The sequence below is a fragment of the Zootoca vivipara genome, chromosome 1 (genome assembly GCF_963506605.1).
Source record: "Zootoca vivipara chromosome 1, rZooViv1.1, whole genome shotgun sequence".
NCBI lineage: Eukaryota > Metazoa > Chordata > Lepidosauria > Squamata > Lacertidae > Zootoca > Zootoca vivipara.
The window spans coordinates 31,556,275-31,578,178 of record NC_083276.1 but is presented as its reverse complement, the minus strand read 5'-3'; the positions used below and the strand labels follow the sequence as shown (position 1 = coordinate 31,578,178).

Genomic DNA, 21,904 nt, shown 5'->3' with positions numbered 1-21,904 from the left:
CTTTTCTTGAACAGCAAACCCTCATACCCTATCACAGTTGTGTTTTTTGGGTTGGAGCCGGGGAGTCCCCTCAAGTTCAAAATGGTTTGACATTTATTTTTTATAAAATAAAGGTATTTTTATACCACCATATCACAAAATATCAGGGCGGTATACAATGTTAAAACACAATGAATGCACTATTAAAACAACAAAAATGCAGATAATTGTTAAGGTGGCTAGCTAAATAAAAATAGAAAATTAAGTACTGTAGCTGCGAAGCCCTGTTGGCATAAAATGGTATGGTGGCTGTCTAAGATATATAAGCCCAAAGCATAGCTGCCAAGTTTTCGCTTTTCTCGCGAGGAAGCCTATTCAGCATAAGGGAAAATCCCTGTAAAAAAGGGATAACTTGGCAGCTATGGCCCAAAGTCTCATTGAGCATGCAGAACTAGTAATAAGCTAATTGGGAACCACTGCTGTATTATGTTTTATATTTGGTTTCTGTACATCATGCTGGTATTCTCTGAATGCTGAGTGCTTTAACAGAAGTTTAATACGAGTCTTTGGCATTCTGAACATTTATATTAACATTGGCTGGGAAGCTTGCCTGTCTCTTATGATATCTGTATTTATACATTGAAATGCACAATAATAAATAGGTTGGCCCAGAATGAAGTTGTCCTTCAATGTTTTACAGGACCCCTTGAATGTTCGCTTGTTCAAGAAGCACTTGTTCAATCATTTTGTCAGAATCACAACAAGGCCATTGCGTGCGCGCTTGCAGCCTCTGAAAACCAACCTGATTGTTCCATGTTCGTTCTACTTGGAAAAATCCAAATGAAAGCCAAAAAGCATAAGGTTAAAGAAATGCTCTTGTATTTCTGTGGTTTTGAAGGGAACTATTTTTGAAAGCTGTAGGGGAAATGTGTGAGGCTGATAGAATTCTGCATGGGTTCTGGTGACTATTTCATTTCTTATTAAATCTCTATTCCTCTTTGCTGTTTTCTGCTGGGACAGAGCATCGTGCTGGTTTGTCCGTTTTCTGCTGTCTTTGCCACTCAGTGGTTAATTTGTCAGGAGCTCATTTAATCTCACTGGCCTCTGTGTATGATCCCTATATTTTTTTATCAGTCTTGGACTTCAATCTGAACTAGAGAAAACCTCCTTTTTAACCTCATCTCCCCTAGCCTTCTCCATACCTTCTTCCACCCTACTTGGGGGTTAATGATGCTTCTCTAACTCTGGCCGTGGCAGCAAGCTATGCTTCTCTGATATCTGGTGGTCTGTGAAGCCAAAATAAACCCTCAAAAATGGAATCTTCCCATGTACTACTGCAGGTGTCACCAGTACTTGGGAAGATTACATTTACTAGGGCCTACTTGATAAATATGTAGAAAAATAATGGCAATTACTCTTTGGATTCAAGGTGCCAGAAGAAAGCAGGCCAAGTTTTAGATCATTACTTGCTGTGCAGAAGTAAAAAGGGATTTTTTAAAAAATTGGGCAGCCTAGTGCATGACACATGACAATTGGCTGCAACTAAATCAGTCCTTCTGGCTATGTATTCAACTCATTAAGTTTGTATTTCTATCCAGCTTTCATTACCGGGATAACCTTAGACCCCCTTTCCTTGGTGCCAAAAAAGAGCTATATTACATAGTCTTCTTTGTGGCAGTACGTACAGTATTTAAGAATGTGGCAAACCTATGCATGTCTACTCAAAAGTAAGTCAAAATGATTTCAATAGAACTTACTCCCAAGTAAGTGTGCATAGAATCACTCTCAAGACTGGGATTGCAAACATCAGTTAACTATATTTTACACTTACTTTTTATTACAGGATGCTGTAGCCAGTTTTAAACAAGCATTGAAGCTGCTGACTGATATTGCAAGATCTACACCTAGTACATTTGAGGCTGCAGAAATAAATTTTTTTATTGGCCAGTGCTATATGGAGCAAGTCTCCTTATTACAGGTACATATTTCTTAAGTGTTATGGCATTTTGGTTTTAAACATTGTACACAAAAGTTTTGATTGTGGAGTTGAAATGATTGAGCTTTGGGATACTCTTCAATGGTTTGTTGAAAATCCAAAACTGTATTAAATTTTGCTTAGACATGTCAGTCAAAGTAATTTGAAGGGAAGGGGATTACTTGAGGGCTATTCCCATGGGGCAGTAGCACTTCAGTCACACTTCTTAGGATAGTGCCAACCTAGGCACAGAGACTAAGGGCGAGATTTAGCGACCTTGTTCTGCGAGGAGAAGCCAATGCAAGGACTCCCTTTGGCACAACAGGGCTTTCCATCCTCTCCTCTTCCCTGTGCACCTCCATCGGATCTGCTTTGGAGGGTCAGCAGATCCCCCAGAACAATGTGGGGGGTAGGAGACACAAGTCTTAATAAGACATTTAACTTCTGTTTTGTTAATATGCGGCCAATTTGGTAATATCTAAAAAAATTACTACCTCATATAACAACAGATACTGTCTGGGCCTCTTGAGGAGTATTCTTGACAATATATTAGAAAGGGCAATATTTAGTAATACTACCTTTATTGTATTTTTAGGCCTGTGAAGCTTTTACTTCTGCTGTCAAGCTATATCCACGTTTTGCAGATGCATACTATCAGCGAGGGCTTTGCAGAATGCAGCTCCATCAACCTAAGTGCATATTAGATTTTAACAAAACACTTGCTATTCAACCAGACCATTTTCAGGTAATGCTGAAAATTTGATTTTTGAAGACACTGAAATAGAGCTTAGCTTATCTCAATGTTCTACATTTAGCAATAAAAATAGTAGATTGCAAATCCCTGGAAAAGTTGATTCTAGTTCGTCTTCATTAAATTTACTTCGTGGTATACCAGGGCCAATGGTGTGGGCTGAATTTTCATTAGCCACACCCCTACCTATCCAAACACGTACATCTCTGTGTGGGCATTCTGTGTCTATATAGTAAGAAGCATTCATTAGCATGCAAGCCAGGCCTCTGTTACATTCCTATTTACCATCTATTGCCAGGTACTCATGCAAAAGGGTCCTTCTGCAGAGTGAGGCCTTCTGGACAAGGTAACCAGAAGATTGCCTAAACTGGTGCTGTAGTTTGCCACTGGAACCAGAAATGCTGTTTTAAATTTAGAATTTTTAAAGTGATTTGTAACCCAGGCCACCTCACTTTTAGGACTTTACTCTGAAGATCCCCCTTGGCTCTTTCTCAGAGCAAGGTGAGTGGAAAAACTTCTAGGAAAACAAAACAAACAAACAAACAAACAAACAAACAAAGCGAGGTAACAGGAGGAGCAGGAATGAGGAGATGGCAGGGTGAAAGAGGATGATGATGTTTGCTTCACTAGCACCACAAAGAAGACTGAGCAGCAGCAGAATTACTAGCCATCTCAGGCAGCATAATGTCTGGTACTGGGCCTGTTGATGTTTGTTTCCTTCAGAAATATGCATTTGTCTTCTTTTGTAAAGGCATATTTAAGTCGTGCTGCTTACTATGGATGCAAAGGAAGATTCTCCAAGGGAATAATGAATTGCAACGAAGCCCTCAGAATTCAGCCTAGAAGCGTGAGAGCCTATCTTTATAGAGGAGCACTGAAATTTTATAACAGGGTAAAAATGTTATCTTAATTTTTTTGTGATGAAGTATGTTGCCTCTTGCAGGTAAAGACAGATGTCTGGAGTACACTGCTGCTCATTTTTTTAAAAGAATCAAAAACCTATGATTAACACACCAATGTAGTTGTTGTTGTTTAGTCGTTTAGTCGTGTCCGACTCTTCGTCACCCCATGGACCATAGCACGCCAGGCACTCCTGTCTTCCACTGCCTCCCGCAATTTGGTCAAACTCATGTTCGTAGCTTCGAGAACACTGTCCAACCATCTCGTCCTCTGTCGTCCCCTTCTCCTAGTGCCCTCAATCTTTCCCAACATCAGGGTCTTTTCCAAGGATTCTTCTCTTCTCATGAGGTGGCCAAAGTATTGGAGCCTCAGCTTCACGATCTGTCCTTCCAGGGAGCACTCAGGGCTGATTTCCTTAAGAATTGATAGGTTTGATCTTCTAGCAGTCCATGGGACTCTCAAGAGTCTCCTCCAGCACCATAATTCAAAAGCATCAATTCTTCGGCGATCAGCCTTCTTTATGGTCCAGCTCTCACTTCCATACATCACTACTGGGAAAACCATAGCTTTAACTAGACGGACCTTTGTCGGCAAGGTGATGTCTCTGCTTTTTAAGATGCTGTCTAGGTTTGTCATTGCTTTTCTCCCAAGAAGCAGGCGTCTTTTAATTTCGTGACTGCTGTCACCATCTGCAGTGATCAAGGAGCCCAAGAAAGTAAAATCTCTCACTGCCTCCATTTCTTCCCCTTCTATTTGCCAGGAGGTGATGGGACCAGTGGCCATGATCTTGGTTTTTTTGATGTTGAGCTTCAGACCATATTTTGCGCTCTCCTCTTTCACCCTCATTAAAAGGTTCTTTAATTCCTCCTCGCTTTCTGCCATCAAGGTTGTGTCATCTGCATATCTGAGGTTGTTGATATATCTTCCGGCAATCTTAATTCCGGCTTGGGATTCATGTAGTCCAGCCTTTCGCATGATGAATTCTGCATATAAGTTAAATAAGCAGGGAGACAATATACAACCTTGTCGTACTCCTTTCCCAATTTTGAACCAATCAGTTGTTCCATATCCAGTTCTAACTGTAGCTTCTTGTCCCACATAGAGATTTCTCAGGAGACAGATGAGGTGATCAGGCACTCCCATTTCTTTAAGAACTTGCCATAGTTTGCTGTGGTCGACACAGTCAAAGGCTTTTGCATAGTCAATGAAGCAGAAGTAGACGTTTTTCTGGAACTCTCTAGCTTTCTCCATAATCCAGCGCATGTTTGCTATTTGGTCTCTGGTTCCTCTGCCCTTTCGAAATCCAGCTTGCACTTCTGGGAGTTCTCGGTCCACATACTGCCTAAGCCTGCCTTGTAGAATTTTAAGCATAACCTTGCTAGCGTGTGAAATGAGCGCAATTGTGCGGTAGTTGGAGCATTCTTTGGCACTGCCCTTCTTTGGAATTGGGATGTAGACTGATCTTCTCCAATCCTCTGGCCATTGCTGAGTTTTCCAAACTTGCTGGCATATTGGGTGTAGCACCTTAACAGCATCATCTTTTAAAATTTTAAATAGTTCAGCTGGAATATCATCACTTCCACTGGCCTTGTTATTAGCAGTGCTTTCTAAGGCCCATTTGACTTCACTCTCCAAGATGTCTGGCTCAAGGTCAGCAACCACACTACCTGGGGTGTACGAGACCTCCATATCTTTCTGGTATAATTCCTCTGTGTATTCTTGCCACCTCTTCTTGATGTCTTCTGCTTCTGTTAGGTCCTTACCACTTTTGTCCTTGATTATGGTAATCTTTGTACGAAATGTTCCTTTCATATCTCCAATTTTCTTGAACAGATCTCTGGTTTTCCCCATTCTATTGTTTTCCTCTATTTCTTTGCATTGCTCATTTAAGAAGATGAGCAGAATGTTGTAGGTCTTCATAGAATTGGTCAATTTCACTTTCTTCAGCACCGGTAGTTGGTGCATAAACTTGGATTACTGTGATGTTAAAAGGTCTGCCTTGGATTCGTATCGAGATCATTCTGTCATTTTTGAGATTGCATCCCATTACAGCTTTTGCCACTCTTTTGTTGACTATGAGGGCCACTCCATTTCTACTACGGGATTCTTGCCCACAGTAGTAGATATGATAGTCATCCGAACTGAATTCGCCCATTCCCTTCCATTTTAGTTCACTGATGCCCAGGATGTCGATATTTATTCTTGTCATCTCATTTTTGACCACATCCAGCTTACCTCCATTCATGGTTCTTACATTCCAGGTTCCTATGCAATATTTTTCTTTACAGCATCGGACTTTCCTTTCGCTTCCAGGCATATCCGCAACTGAGCGTCCTTTCGGCTTTGGCCCAGCCGCTTCATCAGCTCTGAATCTACTTGTACTTGTCCTCCGCTCTTCCTCAGTAGCATGTTGGACGCCTTCCGACCTGAGGGGCTCATCTTCCAGCGTCATAACTTTTATATGCCTGTTGTCTTTGTCCATGGAGTTTTCTTGGCAGGGTTACTGGAGTGGCTTGCCAGTTCCTTCTCCAGGTGGATCACGTTTAGTCAAAACTCTCCACTATGACCTGTCCATCTTGGGTGGCCCTGCATGGCATAGCTCATAGCTTCTCTGAGTTATTCAAGCCCCTTCGCCACGACAAGGCATTGATCCATGAAGGGGACCAATGTAGTAATCAGCCTTAACTAACATATTTTTGAAATATAGGGTGGGATTCAATGTCAATAGAAGCCCGGTTTCCCCTTGCACAACAAGTCCCCACCCCTGCTGCTTGTTCCCCTGAAATTGGTTCATTTTTTTGGGGGGGGGGGAATCCCCAAAACAGTGCATGGGGGGCAGGAGGAGAGAGGGATTCATTTCTTTGCCAAGCCAAAATGCTTGCTCTGACACAACAATCACATGAGTATAATGTTGAATTCCTCCCATAGTTTAATAATAATTGCCACTTATAAGAAACAAAGTGTTCGTTTGTTTAAAAATAACTATAATTATAACTATAACATTGGTAGGGAGACAATATGAGATAATATAGGTGAGGTAATACTGTAAAAGAAAAGAGCCCTGTGAAGCTTATAAACTTCTGCCCCTTTCATCTGTCCAAACCCTGAAAATCTCAGGGTACTTTTTCCAAAAGAATTGCCTTGCTGGATCAGACAAAAATCTGCTTTGATTCAAACAGGAGACACATGCCACTACAAGCAGGCAATAGGTGATGGTCATTCTCTGTTCCCAGCATCAGGTAACATATATGTATTCTGCCTTTGAATATCAAGCTTCCATTTAAAAGCTTGATTAATAGGCTTGATTAGATCTGTTCTGCCTCTTATATCTATTTTTATATCTAACTATTTTTAAAGCTCTATAACCTGCTGGCTATCACTATGTCTTATGGTGGTGAAGTCCATGAATTAATTATGCCTTGTGTGAAGAAATGTTGTCCTTAATCTCCTGCCAGCTAACTTCACTGAATGACCATTTGTATTATGAAAGAGAAAAATTCTCTCTGCTGTTTTCACCTTCATAATTTTATAATTGCAACAAATATCAATAGAAACCTGCCAACACAGGATTACATATAGATGAATGTGTAGTGATATTCATTTATATAGATTATTTGATATTTTAGGTAATATGACTAATGCTATGTCATTTTTTCCTGCAGACTTACAAACATGCTGTTGAAGATTTAAGTAAAGCTATAAACCTAGACAATGTTTGCATCTTGGCATATTACAATAGAGCACTTTCTTACCACTGCTTGAAGGACAGCAAAAATGTATGTTTCTTTTTTAAAGAGCAGTCACATAATACTTTTCAATTGCTTTACCTCTATTTCTGAATCTGAATGTCCTGCTTTTATTTTTAATTATCATGCCTTTTTCCAATTTATGACATTTGACATTTGCTGTGTTTACAACTGTGTTTACTGTGTTTACTACCTTCAGTCTAGAGTTCTGTGTACATTGTAGCATTTGCATTGAGCTCTTATTCCCATTCCCTTTAGGTGGAAGGGGAGCTTCACACTGTTACAGTGGTACCTTGCAAGACGAATGCCCTGCAAGACGATTTTTTCGCAAGACGAATGCGTCTTGCGATCTGATGGTGACTTGCAAGACGAATTTAATTAATCCGTTCCTATGGGCAAAAAAAGAAATTTCAATGCATTCCTATGGGAAACTGCGATTCGCAAGATGAATTTTTTGCAAAACGAATTGACTCGTGGAACGAATTAAATTCACCCTGCAAGGCACCACTGTACTTTGTTGGTAACGGCCTCTGCATTTGAATCCCCGTGGTAGCTTTCCCCAACATGGCATCAGCCTCAGATAGCATAGTCAATGCTCAGAGATTAGGGGAGTTACTTGCTACAACAGATGAAGGGCACCAAGTTGGGGAAAGGCTATTCTATGATTTCATGAATTTATAGCATCACGTTGACAGACCCTTGCACACCTTAAGAACCCACTGTGATGTGAATAGATGACTGCAAAAGCACATTCAATATGGCAAATGACAAGTGGTTGTTCTATCTTTCTGTGATGATTTTAGCTTTGTTGTTGTCATGATGCCAATAAGGTAAAGGTAAAGGGACCCCTGTCCGTTAGGTCCACTCGCTGACGACTCTGGGGTTGCGGCGCTCATCTCGCTTTACTGGCCGAGGGAGCCAGCGTAAAGCCTCTGGGTCATGTGGCCAGCATGACTAAGCAGCTTCTGGTGAACCAGAGCAGCGCACAGAAACGCCGTTTACCTTCCCGCTGGAGCGGTACCTATTTATCTACTTGCACTTTGATGTGCTTTTGAACTGCTAGTTTGGCAGGAGCAGGGACCGAACAACGGGACTTCACCCTGTTGCGGGGATTTGAACCGCCAACTTCTGATTGGCAAACCCTAGGCTCTGTGGATTAGACCACAGCGCCACCAACGTCCCCATGATGCCAATATTTGATAGCAAAAAGTGCCAGTTGCTTTTTCTTGCATTTTCAGTATTTATATCCCAAGCCTATTAGTGTATGAATATTCTAACCAGTGATGTGGGATGTAATTTTTTCCAAAATGCTCATTTCCCAATGTTTTATTTTTCCATGGAAATCTTTCTGTTTCATAAGTTTATTAGTTAAATGTATGGATGCCAGTTGCAAATAAAATATTAGGCAAGCTTAGAGGTTTCAAAGTTTTTGGCCTTGTTTCCTAAACATGCACACTGAAAAATTTCCTATGCACAAATTACCCTAAATATGCTAATTTGCATAGGAAATTCCCCCACAAAACCCACATCACTGGTCTTAACTGTTTCCCATGTCGGCGCTGCCTGGTGAGGCGGCGGGGGGGAGGAGCGCTTCTCCCCCCCCGCCGCCTCACCGCGCACCTCCCGCATGAGACGGGGCTTCGGAGACCTTCTCCGAAACTCCGTCCCATGCCGGCGCTGCGTGCCGAGGCGGCGGGGGGGAGGAGCGCTTCTCCCCCCCCGCCTCGCCGCGCACGCCAAGCCAGTCCCCGAGCCGAAGTGCGGCGCGGCGGGTGCTTTTCGCCGTTTGCCTCCCCCTTCGCTCCGGGAAGGCAAACGGCGAAAAGCCCCCGCCGCGCCGCACTTCGGCTTGGGGACTGGCTTGGCGGCGGCGGGAAAAAGAGGAGGAATTCCTCCTCTTCTTCCCGCCGCCGCCAAGCCAAAGCCGGCTTTCCTCGGCGCCCGCTGCCGCTTCGGCCGAGGAAGCGCCGTCCCATGCCGGAGGTGCGCGGCAAGGCTGCCGGGGGGAGCGCTTCTTTCCCCCGCCGCCTCGCCGCGCACCTCCAGCATGAGACTGGGCTTCGGAGCGGCAGTTGGTGGAGCGGCGGTTGGCCGTTGTCCCTCCGTCCAATCCCTGTGTCTCTGGGGTACATGCGCAGTACCCCAGGGACACACGGGACAACTGGACGCAGGGACAACTTGGACATTATTATATAGGATAAGCTACATTTCTCAAGCCTTTATTCCAGGAATGGGGAACATCTGACCCTTCAGAATTTGTTGGCTCCCATCAGCCACAGTCCGCATGGCTAATGGTCAGGAAGGGTTGGAGTTGTAGCTCACTCAGTACCATCTGGAGGGCCACAGGCTTCTCAACCCTGCTTTATTTCTTTGAAAAGCAAACAGGTAATTTCAGATGGAGAGATTAGAATGTCTTTATACAGGATAATGAGATTCCATATTTTGCACTATTTACCAGTTACTGTGTGTATTTTTACAGGCTTTGAAAGATTATGGGATTGTTCTTCTTCTTGAGGCCAGCAAGGACATTGTTCTGAAAGTGTTGATCAACCGTGCCTTACTCTATGCAGATTTGAAGCAACATGCTAATGCACTAGAGGTACAGACCTAACTTAGTCATGTCCTGTTACTTTCAGTAGGTCTATTCTGAATAAAGCTTAGTTGCTTAGGCACTCAAGAGGGTGGTGACCAGTCAGCTTCAGATATTCTTGGTGACGGCTGTTTATCTAGATTCACTTCATTCTGTCTTTAGGTCCCAGTTTGGCTTTGGTCTCCCTGATGGACGACTTCTTTCTGTAGTGAGATGAGAGAGTGCAGCTCTGCTGATTCTCCTAGATCTGCATTTTATTGGAATGACTTTATGTACTGAGGGTGATAGCCACAGTGGTGTGATGGTTCCAGTCCTAACCAAAGGGACAATTCCAGAGGGTGGGAAGTGTGTGGCTTCTACTCAGCCCCATGTAAATTGGTTTGTGGGGTCTAGTAATTGGAAGCTGAATCTGGACTGGAAATGCTCTGGTTAGATGTTTCCTATATCAGGGAACTGGGTGAATGACTTGTTCTTGATGGATTTGCATGTCTGGACTGATGTTATTCTAATAACAGTCTAAAACCTGTCTGTTTACAAAGATGTTTGGGGGCTGTGGCTGATTTTATGCTGAGTTAGTTGCTTTATATCTGGTCTTTGTGTCATGTTTTAATTGCTGTTATTTATTGCAGACTTACTGTTCCCTGCACTGAGATCTCTGGATTAATGATGGGATATACATACTTAAAATAAAATTTAAAAACTTTCCTTTTTTCTCAGAAAATGTTGGTTTCCACTCACAGCTGTGGATATGAGCAATGTGCTAGCATTATAGGCACTTATTGGATGGTGCCTGTGACGTCAGTGCTGGGTGCATCACAAGTATTTTCTTTCTCTGTTTTTAGGACTTTGCAGAAGTAGCACTGAGTAAACCAAGAGACGGTAAACTATTTCAAAATATTGGACACTGCTGTCATAGGTAATAATACCAAACAGTAGGAATTTAGAATAAATGTTTTGATGTCACGGTTTACAATAAGAGTTGGCAAAGCTGAAGTTGAGGAACATTTCAATTGCAATGGGTGGTTTCCTGAGCAAGAGGTTGAATGGTTTTCTTGTATGCTTTTAGTTCTTAAGCCCTGGAGCTCTGCTCTTTCCCACAGGCTTTTCACCTAGGACCAGATCAGTGTGGAAACTTCTTAGCATGTTAGCTGGGCAGTGGCAGCAGTGCAAAAATTACTGGAGGCTGTTCCCCCACCATTGCCTTTTCTCCAGGGCTGGTCAAACCAGAGTGGGGATGCTCTAGTCTGCATTGCAGTTCAGGAAGGGCACAGAAAGTGTGTGAAAAGAGCAGCTATTCTCCAACCCCTCTTCCACTCTGGATAGGGTGCAAAGGGGAGACGGAGATTTGGAGCTTGTTTCCTCAAAGGGCTCCCCACCTCTACAGAAAGTTTAGTTAATTAAAAGGAACAGCAATCAGGAAGCACCCTCCATTTCAGGTTGGACTGTATAGTATATGAGGAATCTTAGCCCTTCATGCTCAGCTTCCCCCACCAAGTCTCAGAGAAGCTTCCCATTGAAGACAAAGGAGATCAGTCAGATGGTGGTGGGTGGTAAGAGCCTGAACAGCACATAGATCAGATTTTAAAGTCAAAGTTCTAATCTGCCCCCATATCCAGAACAGGATATTTACAATAAGAAAAATGCTGCTTTGGTCTGCTTCTGAACAAGTTCACATGATCAGCACAATATGTGATTCATGCTTGAAAAAGTAATATAGATGGTGAAATAAATACTATAAACCATGACAAAATAAACCATGTGAGAATGCATTATACAAAAAAGAGAGGGATGTTTTGGCTACAAATTATATTTGTGGTCCTGGTTTCTGCACCATTGCTTGTTCACTCATTTTAAAGTATATAATGTCAAATGTTGCTAATAAAACACTTAATTTCTAATGTATATTTATTTTCAGACTTCAGAAATATGAAGAAGCTGTGGAGGCATTTTCAAAGGTTATTGAAATAGATCCTTTTTCTCTGGATGGCTATATTGGACGAGGAAATTCATATCTAGAATATGGTCATGAGAAAGGTACTAGACAAGCCCAGAAAGATTTTGCAAGAGCAATACATCTGAATCCATTGTGCATAAAGGCCAGACTTTGTGCAGGCTACAGTTTGCAGGTAATGTATTGGTAACTGTGTCTTTATAATATTTGACTGCACTCAGCAACCTTAAACTTCCTCTGACAATTTAGGGCGTTCACTTAAAATACATAATAAACATTAAAGATTTAAACACTTTTCTTAAGGATAAAATAACCAGCATATATAAGTGTGATTGTAGGTCATTTATTTCCATTTCTCATACCTAGATTAAGTTTATTTTTAACCAGTAAGAAGAACTGATGCCCTCTGATTTATGTAAGACCTGTGCCTATCGTACACAGCACTCTTAACTGTTGGAGATCAATAATAGAAAGCAGTACTATTTCCCTATGAAATTCATAGGGAAAAGAAGCAGAGTAGGAGCTGTTTCCCACAGTTCCTGTAGTGCAACCTGTAACTTCCCATACTTCTCAGCTTTATCCTGCTGGAATGTCACGAGGTGTACCACCCTGTATATGGATCGCCTTCTGTGTGAGGTCAGGACATGTGTCCATTTAAAATGTGTGTATACCTTAAACCCTTTTGCCTAATAAATAACCTGTCACATCAGGAAGTAGAAAAATTGGTTTCTTACACAGAAATGAGAGACAGAGTATATGGGCTTTAGGCAGGAAATTTACAACTGTGATCCCTAAAAATAAACCATGTTATAAAGTCCAGACTAGCACCCTTTGTCACAGCACTGGCAAAGTGGTTAAGGAGAAAGACTGGCAGACTCATAGAGGTATGAGACATTACTATAGAAGATTGGTCCTACTGAGATAGTGGCACTGCAATTAAAACATGGCTATCTATTTCAGTAAGTGTCCAAAATATGAGGAGGAGCTTCTACATATTCCGTGCATGGCACTTGGCTCATGGGGTACTCCTGCTGACAGAGGGGGGGGCAGTTTTCACTAATTGTTCCTGCCACTCCCTAGGCTCCTTGGAAATCTGCTCTGAGCTACATAGCCCTCCAGAAAGGTGTAAGTGGGTGCTGCAGTGGGAAGGCAGGATTGGAGAAAATAACTCCATCCCCGCTTTCCACCAGTTGGGGTCTCTGCTGGATCAAAGATCCTTTTATGAATGGAAGAAACCTTTCCACAAATGGAAGAACAATTATGGATGCAAGCTAGTGGAAATGTTGATGTGTTAGTCCTAAAATGAAACCCTTTGCTCTGAAACGCTTGCACAATACACTGGTCAACTGATTGGAATAGTTTTGCATTAACAGAGATATGAAAAAGGAAATTACAAATTATTTTTTCTTTGCAATTCATATAGTTAACTGTATTGCTATTGTGGTTTGTCATAAAGCAGCTCTCTACACATTGTTTTGAAATAATACTCATTTAAATTAGGAACTACCGGTAGCTTTACAGCCTTTGGGCAGTTTTGTCCATATACTTCCAACAAATACCTACATGGCAAGTAGTGTTTTCAGTCTTCACAAGCTTCTGTAACAGCTTCACATGCTTCTTTGTAACATGCATATAATTGTACAGTTCGTGAACAGTTCTAAAACTGGCCCCCAACCAGTAGGTAGGGCAATGCAGAGCAATGGGGTGGGGGAGAGGAGGCAGATTGGTGCATCATCCTGAAGCTCCATGGTGATTGGGTGCAAATTGGGCCTAGTGCCATCACCTGATAGCAGTGGGGCTTGTTTGGGATCCAACAGGTACCAAGGTGGCTCAGCTCCTCTGTTGGAACTTCTTTTTTCAGTGCTCCACACTGGCTGCTGTCAGGAGAGATCCTGCCAGCAGTGCATGCTGCCCACATGTTTGTTGCAAGACCAACACAAAGGGAGATTGGAGTACGCTATCCAGAAGGAGGTTGGCACCAACAGAGTGATGTTGGTTGGCATCACTCAGCAGGTGATGTTTGCATCACTCTGCAGGTGATGGCCAGCAAAGGCTGGCAGAGTTCCAGACTGGCAGAGCTCCAGACATTTGGATTTCTGTGCCCATGACATTTGCAGGTTTTCACTTTCTCCAGTACATAATGGATAATGAGCCTGAGAACAACACAGGATTGGTTTTACTGGATAAAATCAAACTATTTAGAATTGTAACATGTATTTTACTTCATTAAAACCTGATTATAAGATGACAATTCAGGGTTCATTTTCTGGACTTCTTTTACTGATTACCTACTGGTTCAGGATGATGGAAGATGTAGTCCAAAATATCTTGAGGGGACCAGTTTGATGTTGGTTGTTCTAGGCACATTTATAAAGAGGTGAGAGGTTTTGTTTTTTTTAACTATGTCTGATTTTGTTACTGGTTATGTTAAATTATTGTAGGCTCTTGGAAAGTTTAAGAAAGCTTGGGCCCAGTTTTCAGCAGTTCTTTATATCGATCCCAAGTGTCACATTGCTTATGATGGGCGAGCTGTAGTCTCTCTTCAGATGGGCGATACCTTTGCTGCCTTTCAAGATACAAATGCTGCACTCAAGGTAAATATTTGATCTGTTACTGATCATTTGCAGTGTCCTTCCTTGCTTGTAATTTATACCCTTCATGTGAACTCTGTCTTTCCACAGTATCTCCAATTTGCTTTTAATTTGCTCCTTATCTTTGACAGTTACTCATATGCACTCAGCCTTTCACAGGCTGGCATACAAGACATGTATGCGATGGGTTGCGGGTCCCGATTTCCCCAGGTTCTCAGGGCAATTCTGCAACATTCTTTTTACTGCTCATGTGTGAGAGAGTTGACTTCTCTCTCTTAAGTTAGTTTTCTTAACTGCAGCTGCCACAGCATTTCATAGTGCCCATTTCCATTTCATGCTGTAAAAGGCAAGAGGGGCAAAGAGAGTGGAGGAGGAGGGCTTAGGGATATCGTAGCTGCCAGGGAGATTGAGGGTCTTGGTGAAGGAGAGTGTCCACCTTTAGGAAGAGGGAAACATTCTCTTAGAAGGGATCCATTCCTTGGGGGAGAAACATCTATCCTCTTGTGCCAAAGATACTTCTCTGGTGGATGGATGGATCATGGCAGTGGGTGATATATGATTATTAAGAATATAGATAATTGTAGACAGTGCTTTTTTCTGGGGGTACACAGGGGTACGCATACCCCTAAACATTTTGTGAATCTAAGTTTGGCCTCATTGAGGGGCAGTATTTCAATATGAGTAGGAAAATGAGAGTACCCCTAAACATTTTTTAAAAGAAAAAAAGCACTGATTGTGGATGTGGTGGGCATCCAGACCACAGGGTCTGTATGGCATGAAGTTTGCAGATGTTGCCAGTTGCCTAGATAGCATGGTAGATAGTGCTGGGGAGGAGTCAGTGGTCACGGTGCATGTAGGCACCAATGACATGGGGAAATGTTATGCCCATCATGGCTATTAGCCATTTCAACAAGTGTACTCTATGCCTGGGTGGGTTTCCAAGTTTAGTTTGCACTTCTAAGTTCATTCTCATGCATTTCTCTACTCTGCTGTTGTGTATAAACATCTCTGCTTTTAGATCATAATTTGAAGGTAACTGTAAAGATCAAGATATTACTGTCTATTTCTAACAACTGTGTCCTTTATGAGTTCTATTCCTACAATTTTATTTATGTTGACTGTATTTCAGGTAACTACAAGTGCAGAGCTGCTTACTAATCGAGGTGTCATTAACCAGTTTATGGGATATTTAAACTGTGCCATGAAAGATTATCAGCAAGCTATCTCCATTGACCCCAGCTATGCTTTGGCATATTTCAATGCAGCAAATATCTACTTTCTCAACAGGCAGTTTTCACAGGTCTGTATTTGATTCTGTGCACGCTAATTTTCCTGAACTCTTTTCCTTGGAATGGTTTGCTTGCATGATTTCAGTTAGTAGAAGATTTTTTAGAACAATCCTTAAACAGCATTTTTGTCTTAAAGCTCAAGGACGGGTGACTCACATCCTGATTTTTCAGACTGAGTAGAAAGGTCACTCTGTTCAGGTTTTGGGGTGGAGGCAGAAGGGAGAACTATGCTAGAGTCTAAGGCACTTCCCCCATCTGGCAGTACTGTGGGGTACTGTAAGGGTACTGTGTTGCCTTCTCACGAGTAACACGCTCCAAACTCCGTAACTGTTTTTTTTTTAAAAAAACAGAGTTTTATTATATACATATGTACAAGACAGAGCAATAATGACCATGACCGTCTAGTCCAAGTCAGAATCCGGAAGTGGTGCACGTCTAGATTGGCGCCAACAAAGGAACTTGGGAGCCCCTCAGCTTCTGCTTTTCTTCCCGGCGTTTGTCCCCCCCTGCGCTCCTGGGGTGAAGGGGCGGGGACGTTCCCTTCCCCCTCATAACTCCTCAACTGTGGAGCTGGTTCTCTGGTCTCTGACAGTTCTCCCTCCACAGCGCTCAGGTCCGACACTTCAGACCAGGGTCCCCAAACTTACCCGGCTTCGGGCCGGTGCCTGCAGCGCCGTTCGCGCGACGGACCAGAGGGCGTGGGAACGCGTGGGAATGCGCAGCATGTGCATGGGCCTCTCAGACACGGAAGTACGCTGGAAATAATGCTAGCATATGTGCGCAAGCCATTTCCGGGGCTTTTTCAGGCCCAGAAGTGGGCGAAAGTACGCCGGAAATTACGCTAGCACATGCGTGCAAGCCATTTCTGGCACTTTTTCAGGCCCAGAAGTGGGTGGAAGTAGGCTGGAAATGACGCTAGCCTATGTGCGCAAGCCATTTCCGGGGCTTTTTCAGGCCCAGAAGTGGGCGAAAGTACGCCGGAAATTACGCTAGCACATGCGTGCAAGCCATTTCTGGCACTTTTTCAGGCCCAGAAGTGGGTGGAAGTACGCTGGAAATGACGCTAGCCTATGTGCGCAAGCCATTTCCGGGGCTTTTTCAGGCCCAGAAGTGGGTGGAAGTAGGCTGGAAATGACGCTAGCCTATGTGCGCAAGCCATTTCCGGGGCTTTTTCAGGCCCAGAAGTGGGCGAAAGTACGCCGGAAATTACGCTAGCACATGCGTGCAAGCCATTTCTGGCACTTTTTCAGGCCCAGAAGTGGGTGGAAGTACGCTGGAAATGACGCTAGCCTATGTGCGCAAGCCATTTCCGGGGCTTTTTCAGGCCCAGAAGTGGGCGAAAGTACGCCGGAAATCATGCTAGCACATGCACGCAAGCCATTTCTGGCACTTTTTGAGGCCCAGAAGTGGGTGGAAGTACGCTGGAAATGACGCTAGCATATGTGCACAAGCCATTTCCGGGGCTTTTTCAGGCCCAGAAGTGGGCGAAAGTACGCCGGAAATGGCGCTAGCACATGTGCGCAAGCTATTTCCTGCGCTTTTTCAGGCCCAGAAGTGGGCAGCCGTGCCGTGCCAGTAAGAGCACGGTCCGGATAAAAGAGGCCTTCGGGGCGTATGTGGCCCCCGGGCCGTAGTTTGGGAACCCCTGCTTCAGACCTTCCCCACTGCTACTGTGAGCTATCAGCATCCCCCTGAGCTCTCCTCCGCTGCGAGAGCCTCATCACCACCTTCAAAGCGAGGCTCTGAAGCAGCAGCGTCTCGGAGCCCTTGCACCATCCTGCTGGGCTCCCTGCTGACCCCTGGTGGTCCCCTGACAGGTACTGGGTACTGTAGTTGTTTGCCCTACAGCAGTGCTCTTGTTTACTGAACTGTCAACAACATCAATAGCAACAGCAAGCGTAGGAGGAAACAGCAAATGCAAGGCTGCAGGATCGTGTATCTGCTTGGATGTGTTCATACCACGCATTGGGATTTATGTAGGATTATTGCACAGTACTTAAAATTTTGCATGCCTGAAATAGCTGTTTTTGTGACAAAAAGGCCATTCCCAGATATTAAATGAATATACTCATGTAGCTATAATTAGCATCTTTCAAGTTAGAAATGACAGCTGACAATGGTACTCTAATGTATACCTTTGTAATAGAGCATGGGACAAATAGAATGCTAGATATCAGAAAGTCTTATGAAATGTTCTTTACTGTTCTGCGTTTTAAATTTCCGAAAAATAATGAGAAATTGAGCGAACTTCTGATCCACTGAGTAACTTAGTAACCAAATATATCAGAATGCGTTGTAGATAGCAATGCATTTTTTGCAAGCATTATCATAGGACCAACCCTGTTCAGTAATGCTTATGTATTATAGAGCATCCATGCAAAGGGAAGGCAGTCTTAGAAGGAAAGGCAGCGTTCATACTGCTTACCACCATTGTTACTGTTGACTTTCCTTCTTCTCCAAAAAGGCAATTTGTGCATGTCAGCATTGCTATAGATGCAGCAGGTGAAACTGATAGTCCTTTCCTCTATGTGTTTTTTTGGAAGTCCAGAAAAGTTCACTGCTGAAAAGAAATAATAATTATTTTTTGTCATCAAAAGTACTGCCAATGGATTATTTGTTTGTTTCTATAATTTATTAATTGCTTCACATTTAAGCAGTTTTGAAGTGAAATACTGCAAAAAACCTTTTACAAAATGACCACATGTGAAATAATATTAAGAACATATCAAAAGCAATATAAAATACAGTTCTGTTATTTCGTAAAAGTGGAAGTAGTCATGGCTCGACTCAAACAGACTATTCCTTTGCCCCAGGTGAAACAATAGTACTGCAGTCAGTTCACACCTGATACTACTATTCTGCAGCTGTAGTGGAAGTTTAAAGTGTAGGGGGTACTGTTTCTGTTTGTTAGTATGGTACACATTTTTGTGTTTTATATTGTAAACCTACCTGTGATCTTTGGATGAAGGGCAGTATAGAAATTTAATAAACAACAACAATAATAAAGTTTTGCAGTAAATCAACAACTGAAAAAAAATGGGATGGCAGAGAAAACAACAAAATACAATTGTTTGGAATTATGTTTGTCTGAATGAATGAGCAAATTGTGCAATTATTGGAGAAAACAGCTAGACTGGAATACAACCAGGCTTCCCTAAAACAAAATTCTTCATGCATTTCTCATGTTGTTGTTAGTGATTTTATAAAACAAAAGTAATAAGCAATTTCAAAATGCATATACATTTTATTCATTTTTTAGGCAGATAACTATTATTCCAAGGCACTGATGCTTGATCCAACAAATGAATCTGCATTCCTAAATCGAGCTATTACAAATACGCTGTTAAAGAAATTTGAAGAAGCAAAAGCAGATTTTGAGGAGGCAATTTGCCTCTCTCCTTTCTCGGCAGCAATATATTTTAACAAGGCAAATCTCTACAGTACATTGCAGGAATATGAGCAAGCTGAGGAAGCCATTTCAAAAGGTAAAAAGTACTCAGAGATAGAGAGATAGAGAGAGAGAGAGAGAGAGAGAGAGGAGAGAACTACTGTAGTTTATGTACCTTCCTCTTCTTTTAAAAAGGCATTGCAAAACTTCAAAATGGTCTGGTAAGTGATCTCTCTGATTCCGATGGTCAGAACTATGCAACCCCAAAAATGCTGCATGAAGCAGGGAGTGTAAACTTTTAATCTAGATGGTTCTGCACAATCATGCATAGTTGGTCAACAGTATGAGGCTTGAATTGTGTTTGGAGGTGGGCAAACTGCTTTTTAGTGTCTCCTCCTTCATCTTCTTATGTCACACTAGACCCAGGTAGGTTTAGCTCCCCCTAGTACTTTTTTCCAGCTCTGATCCTGGAAGGGACCCCAAGGTACATTCCTGCCTTTCGCTTGAGGTGGCAGCAAAAGAAATTATCTGCATTTTGAACCTATGAGCAGACTGAATATCAAAATAGAATAAATTAATATTTAGACTATCTTGTCTGGACTTGTTTCTGAGTAGATATGAAGATGATTGCACAAAAAACTCTCTATATCCAAATTATGCAAGCACTTTCAGATGAATATTAGCATATTATTCTTATTTACTCTGAGAAGTCACTAATAACAATGCTAACTTCTTACAGCCCTGTCAATTCAGCCGTATGATTCCCTGATGTTTAAACTCAGAGCTGATATTCGTGGCAAGATGGGTTTAATGAAAGAAGCTATTGCTGATTACAAGAAAGCTATCAGTATCCAAGAACTTATCAGTGGGTGAAAAAATATTTTTGGTGTAGAGTAACATGATCACCTGTATTACAGTTACTTTTCCAGTTTATGTTGAATACCATTTATGTTTTGTTACTGTATATACTGTTTACACTAACGTATTGGTCGCAAATTATCTTAAATTTTAACTGTGAATGTCTGTACATATTTTGTTTACATAACTGAATAGGACAGATTAAATGAAAAGAACAATGAAAACAATCACTTGACTATAGTAAAGAAAAAAGTAGTTGACTTATTAGAGAAATGTAAGATCATCTTTGTTTCTCCATTTTGAAGGACTAGATTTGCTGAAACTTCTTTAGCTGATTCCCCCCCCTCATTTAATTAATATGTGAATACGCAAAGTATAATATGGATAAAGTCGAATACAAATAAACAGCTATTTAAAAAATAGTGGTTTGTTAAGTGATCCCAGTGTATTCTAATACAGCAAAGACTGGCTACTCTTAATGCCCATTCAGAAGGGGGAAAAACTGAGAGCGCAGTGCTGGTGTGTTGCATCGCACAGTGTACAAGTATGGTCCCCGTGCTCCTGACTCTTCAAGGACAATGCAAAAGCAGCTCCACCTATCCCCAAAGTCCCATGTGCTCAACCAGTCTATGCTAGGATAGGGCAACTGGGTGGATATGGAAGGAGAGTTGGCACTGCATCTGATCCTCTTTGAACTGTATTGTTTATTTGTTCAATTGTTTCTTTAAATCACTTCTGTACCACTTCACATTTCCAAAGAAATCTCCAAACTTGGTTTTTAAAAGATGTACAAGAAAAACAACCACCAAGAATCTTCCTTTCTGCCAGCCTCCTCCACTGTCTATTACAAAGTACAGGGGCAGATAATAGTTTTGCCCCCAATAGTTAGCCATATCTGAGTTTTATATATAAGGTATAAAAATCTTTCCTGTGAAGCTGATAACAAAACATGAGTTCATGTCTATAGTTATATAATCTTTGTAGGAAATGTAGAACTGTATGTCAAGAAGATCATTTGCTTTCGTAGCATGCTAACGATCTCTCACCTCGGTTTCTCTCAGGGTCGTTTACTTATCTTTCTTCCATTTTCTTTCTGGCTATTGGCCTTCCCTTGTAATGTTTGTGCCACATTCTGTCTGAATTTTATTCTCATTCTTTTGTTTCTTGCACGATATTCTCGTAAAACTAATCTAAACTGATGGGTTTGGGGTGTCATGGAGAATCATTTCTGGAGGTTATGGGTTGTATACAGTGTAACGCAAAGTCACCAGCTCTCTCAGCACACCTTTCTCAATGGAACATTCTCCCTCTAAATACACCCTCTAAATCTGTTCTGAGGGTTCCCCCAACTACCAGAGCAGATTGTGGGACAGCATGGGGCATGCACAGAGGTAGGGGAAATCCCATTTTAGTAGCACTAATTGCTAGTACAATTATTTTGTTGAATACTACCCTATGTACTGAAGAGGCACAGGGTATATCAAAGCATCAACGCTTGAATAAGAATGCAGGGCAGAAATACTTCTATATCTGATGCCCACACATGAATGCCACTGCTTATAAAGTCAAAGTAGCACCCATACACAGGATGGTGGTATCAGCTAGCTCAGGAGAACCACATTTTTTTTGCAGAAGTACAAAAAATCTGGCAAGAGAAAAGCCTAAAGGGGTGAAGAAACGTCTCAAACAGCCCATGAGGTTTTTTTTTGGGGGGGGTTGTCCTCACTTGCTAACTGTTGGCTTCTCAACAGGAGTGGATGGGAGGGAAAATGCAATGGAGTATTCTGAGGGAGGGCATGGCTGACTGGAACAGAGGGGGCTGCTCCACTGCAAGTCCTCTTATTAAAGCAATCTAAATACACTTAGGTAATTGCTTTGTGAATTTT

At 42.2% G+C, this 21,904-nt stretch overlaps 2 protein-coding genes across 2 annotated transcripts in view; one reads left to right on the top strand and one right to left on the bottom strand.

The window, feature by feature from the left end:
• Positions 1 to 20,421, top strand: part of TTC6 (tetratricopeptide repeat domain 6) — a 64,963-nt gene extending 44,542 nt beyond the window's left edge. The window contains exons 23-34 of the mRNA XM_035109006.2: positions 680 to 840; positions 1,823 to 1,957; positions 2,550 to 2,699; positions 3,457 to 3,597; positions 7,268 to 7,381; positions 9,831 to 9,950; positions 10,784 to 10,857; positions 11,857 to 12,067; positions 14,334 to 14,486; positions 15,613 to 15,783; positions 19,032 to 19,257; positions 19,900 to 20,421. Of these exons, the coding sequence (XP_034964897.2) occupies positions 680 to 840; positions 1,823 to 1,957; positions 2,550 to 2,699; positions 3,457 to 3,597; positions 7,268 to 7,381; positions 9,831 to 9,950; positions 10,784 to 10,857; positions 11,857 to 12,067; positions 14,334 to 14,486; positions 15,613 to 15,783; positions 19,032 to 19,257; positions 19,900 to 20,033 (1,790 nt within the window). The 3' untranslated portion in view covers positions 20,034 to 20,421. The remainder of the gene's footprint in view (positions 1 to 679; positions 841 to 1,822; positions 1,958 to 2,549; positions 2,700 to 3,456; positions 3,598 to 7,267; positions 7,382 to 9,830; positions 9,951 to 10,783; positions 10,858 to 11,856; positions 12,068 to 14,333; positions 14,487 to 15,612; positions 15,784 to 19,031; positions 19,258 to 19,899) is intronic.
• The window catches only part of SEC23A (SEC23 homolog A, COPII coat complex component), a 563,646-nt gene that overhangs the window by 189,437 nt on the left and 352,305 nt on the right, over positions 1 to 21,904 (bottom strand). The window lies entirely within an intron of this gene.